The sequence below is a fragment of the Lactuca sativa genome, chromosome 3 (genome assembly GCF_002870075.4).
Source record: "Lactuca sativa cultivar Salinas chromosome 3, Lsat_Salinas_v11, whole genome shotgun sequence".
NCBI lineage: Eukaryota > Viridiplantae > Streptophyta > Magnoliopsida > Asterales > Asteraceae > Lactuca > Lactuca sativa.
This window is the reverse complement of record NC_056625.2, coordinates 84,024,953-84,028,415: the sequence shown is the minus strand read 5'-3', so window position 1 is coordinate 84,028,415 and position 3,463 is coordinate 84,024,953. Positions and strand designations below refer to the sequence as shown.

General features: G+C 34.1%; 1 protein-coding gene across 1 annotated transcript; it reads right to left on the bottom strand.

Annotated features, from left to right (window-relative positions):
• LOC111920316 (uncharacterized) lies at positions 1-810 on the bottom strand. Its single transcript, XM_023915894.1, has 2 exons — positions 607-810; positions 1-558 (listed from the first exon to the last, which is right to left on the bottom strand). The coding sequence occupies exons 1-2, from the start codon at positions 808-810 to the stop codon at positions 1-3; spliced, it is 762 nt and encodes a 253-aa protein (XP_023771662.1).
• Positions 811-3,463: the final 2,653 nt, after the last annotated feature.

Sequence of the window (3,463 nt, the reverse complement as noted above, 5' to 3'; positions counted from 1 at the left end):
CTAAGGTTGACCCGATTTACCCTTGTTGACTAACAATGGACACTGAGCTTTCCAATAGATTTTCTGTTTGCATAATGCACACTCGTCACAAGTAACCCTTGAAGTTTGTCGAGACTGGTTAGAGGAAACAACAAGCACAACAGGAGCAGGAGGAGGAATAGAGGTTTCTTTAAATCCTATATTCGCATGAGACTTGATACAAGTCTCTTCTACAATTAATTCACGGACAACAAAATCCACTGAGGGAAGAGGAGAGAGATGAAGAATGATTCCACGTAGGCCTTTACAATCAAAACGCAAGGCCATCAAGAACTGGACCAAGCGATGTTCTTCCCTCCTAGAAATATAAGGTTCAAAATCTTTTAACTCTTTAGATTCAGTAAGAACCAATTGATCCCACAGATCAGACATAGCAGCATAGAAATCTTGAATACTCTGGTCATTCTGTTGAAGGGCATGGATATCATATTCTAACTGGTATTGTTTAGCAAAGTTAGACTGAGTATGCAGTCTCTCCAAGTGATTCCAAACTTCTTTTGTTGTGTCATATTTAGCCAACTACATACCAATTGAATGAGTAACAGAGTTATTAATCCAAGTAATGACCTTGGAGTTATCAGTCTCCCAAGCATCAAGCAACAAATCAAAATTCTCAGTTTGAGGCACTAAGGGATTTGCTTTAGTCCAAGTGACATAGCTCCACATATTCTTCCCACGAAGGAAGTTCTTCATAATGTTACTCCAATACATATAATTCTTTCCATCCAGAACAGTACTGATTGACTGAAGGGAATCATCCTTTCCGGTCATGTTGACAATGAATAAATAACCACAATGACAGTATAACAATCTGAGAATAAAAGGAGTAACAAACCATCAGAAGCAATAAGTCGGATAACGAATCAACAACAATAATGAATCAACAGCAGCAACTAATCAATAGCAGCAATGAATCAACAGTAGCAACGAATCAACATATCAACAACGAATACTAGCAACAACAAACGAGTACGACATGCTATAGTAACCCTAGAAGATTTCACCACAGATGACTACTACAAATACTTCTAACAACGTATTGAACCTCCGCTCTGATACCTTGATAACATTGTCATATGATTATCATAAAGAGAAATTACAAGGGTTCTCAAAGAAAAGCATAAAGACTACAAGGAATAAAGCGGATATATATATATATATATATATATATATATATATATATATATATATATATATATATATATATATATATATATGTCGCACACTGAAACCGATGGCGGAAACGTTCCGGGGCGGAGGACGTCATGTAAAGTATCACAACCAATGTACATAGTAAGCATAGTAAACACAACCACTACATTACATAGAAATATTTACATTTGTTTGAAAGCAAAGTATTACATGTTATATATATATATATATATATATATATACATACACATCATTATAACAAAAGTAAAGACGAGACTTCTATATGCTCCATCTTCTCCAAAAGAAAGCGGGTTACCTGTCTAATGTGAACCTGAGAATACAAGTAGTTTTAGAAATATCAGCATAAAGCTGGTGAGTTCATAAGCGGTTTGTTTCTGTGAAAGAAAATGTTCCTTTAAGTTTGCAAAAAGTTGTTTCCCAAGAAAATCCCATATTTTCTTATAAAAGAAGTTTAGTTATCCATTTGTTAAACAGCCTGTTTATGACAAGTCAAGTTAAGTTAAACCAGGAAAAACCCTTATTTTCCTTAAAAGTTGGTGGTTGGTTATCGATCCGAAATTAAGTGTACAAGTATCTACCATACTTGCAATGTTAAGTAAAGCTTCCCTGAAAGTTTGGTTATCCTTGGAAAGTACATTAGTTTTAACACGTATATAAAACTAATCAGTAAGCTGTGATCTAATACCTAAGGGTATTACTGATACCCTCTAGTAATCAAATAGTTATTAATTTGAGGTTAGTTCACTAAGTTCATTATTACTTAAGAGTAAATCTCCATTATCTAAGTTGCGAGTTCCATAACCATACGATAGACTAGATATGGCAATAAGAAGTCCATTATCATTTTATGACTTTTGTCACCCGTAGATCTGCCAGTCCCACTGTAGCTAGCAGCAAGGTGCGGGGTAGTCAGCCCCGTATAGATTTATACACTCAAGCCACGTTCTCCCTCCAGAAGATTCTAGTTACAGGGTTAGTCCTCCACTCGCATATCTTCGTGGGGTGTTACTGAGGACGTGTCTCCAATATTATGAATAACGAATTTACAAGTAATAATACGGAAAATCCAGTTCTATGAATGGCATGATATCCTTTGTGAAATATAAAATATAACATTTTATAATCAGTTTCACAATTAGTTTGAAAACTAACTCTGCAAGTTAGACGGTTGATAATACGGTTTTCAGTGTTAAAAGCATACTAAACATGTAACATTTCATATGAAATAATAAGTTTGAGTACAAGATTTCCTTGTACTTTTGCTTGTATCCCCCCTGAAAACATGAAAAACACGGAAAATGGTGTAGGGGTATGAACTCACCAGACGAGAAATGTGCCGGTTAGGATGCTAAATGTCAGTTTAAGGCTTGAACACGCGCGAGGTTCATACGTAACAGAAGGAGATACATAATTGTATCTAATTAGACTTTGAACTACTAATTAAGTAAGAAAATACAATATGTTACACGAAAACACTTCATCTCAAGTGTTGGAAGTGGTACGGGTTGCATCTAAGGGTGTTTAGGGCCTAGATAAGGAGTTTACTCTTCGAGTGTAAACCCTTAGGGGTGTTTACGGCCCAAAGAACATATCCCCATGAGTTTACGACCGTAAACTCATGGGTAGGGTGTTTGTTTGGATGGACCGGTTTGATCCGATCCAATCAAGTGAATCCAAATTGATTTTGGTTTTCAAAACATGAATCCGAATAATCCAAACTAAATTAAAATCCGATCTGATCCGATCCGATCTGATTCAGTTAAAAATTCGGTTGGATCGGTTTTTATAATTCGATTTTAAAAAACCGACACATTTTAAGACGACATATAATTATAATAATACCCAATTTTACACAAAAAGCGAAAAAAGTTATTTTGTTGTGATTTGAAATTTATAAATAACTACTAACCAAATATATTATAGTTAAATGTTTTATAGATAGAAAACTTTTGAGAGATGATACATATTGATGTTTTTTTATCGGATGAAATGTTTTGAACCTATTTGAAAAAATAAATTACAAAATTAATAGATAACTATAGATATGTATTATAAATAATTAATTAATAAATGTTTATTTGGTTTTTCTAGACTATTCGGTTCTTATTTTATAAACCAAAACCAATCCAAAATTCAAAATAATAATTCGGTTTTGTTGAAAACCAATCCAAGAATCCGAAAATCCGAACCAAATAGTCCAATCCAAATTGTCCAATTGGAAAATTAGGTTTTATCCAACTAGTGAACAGCT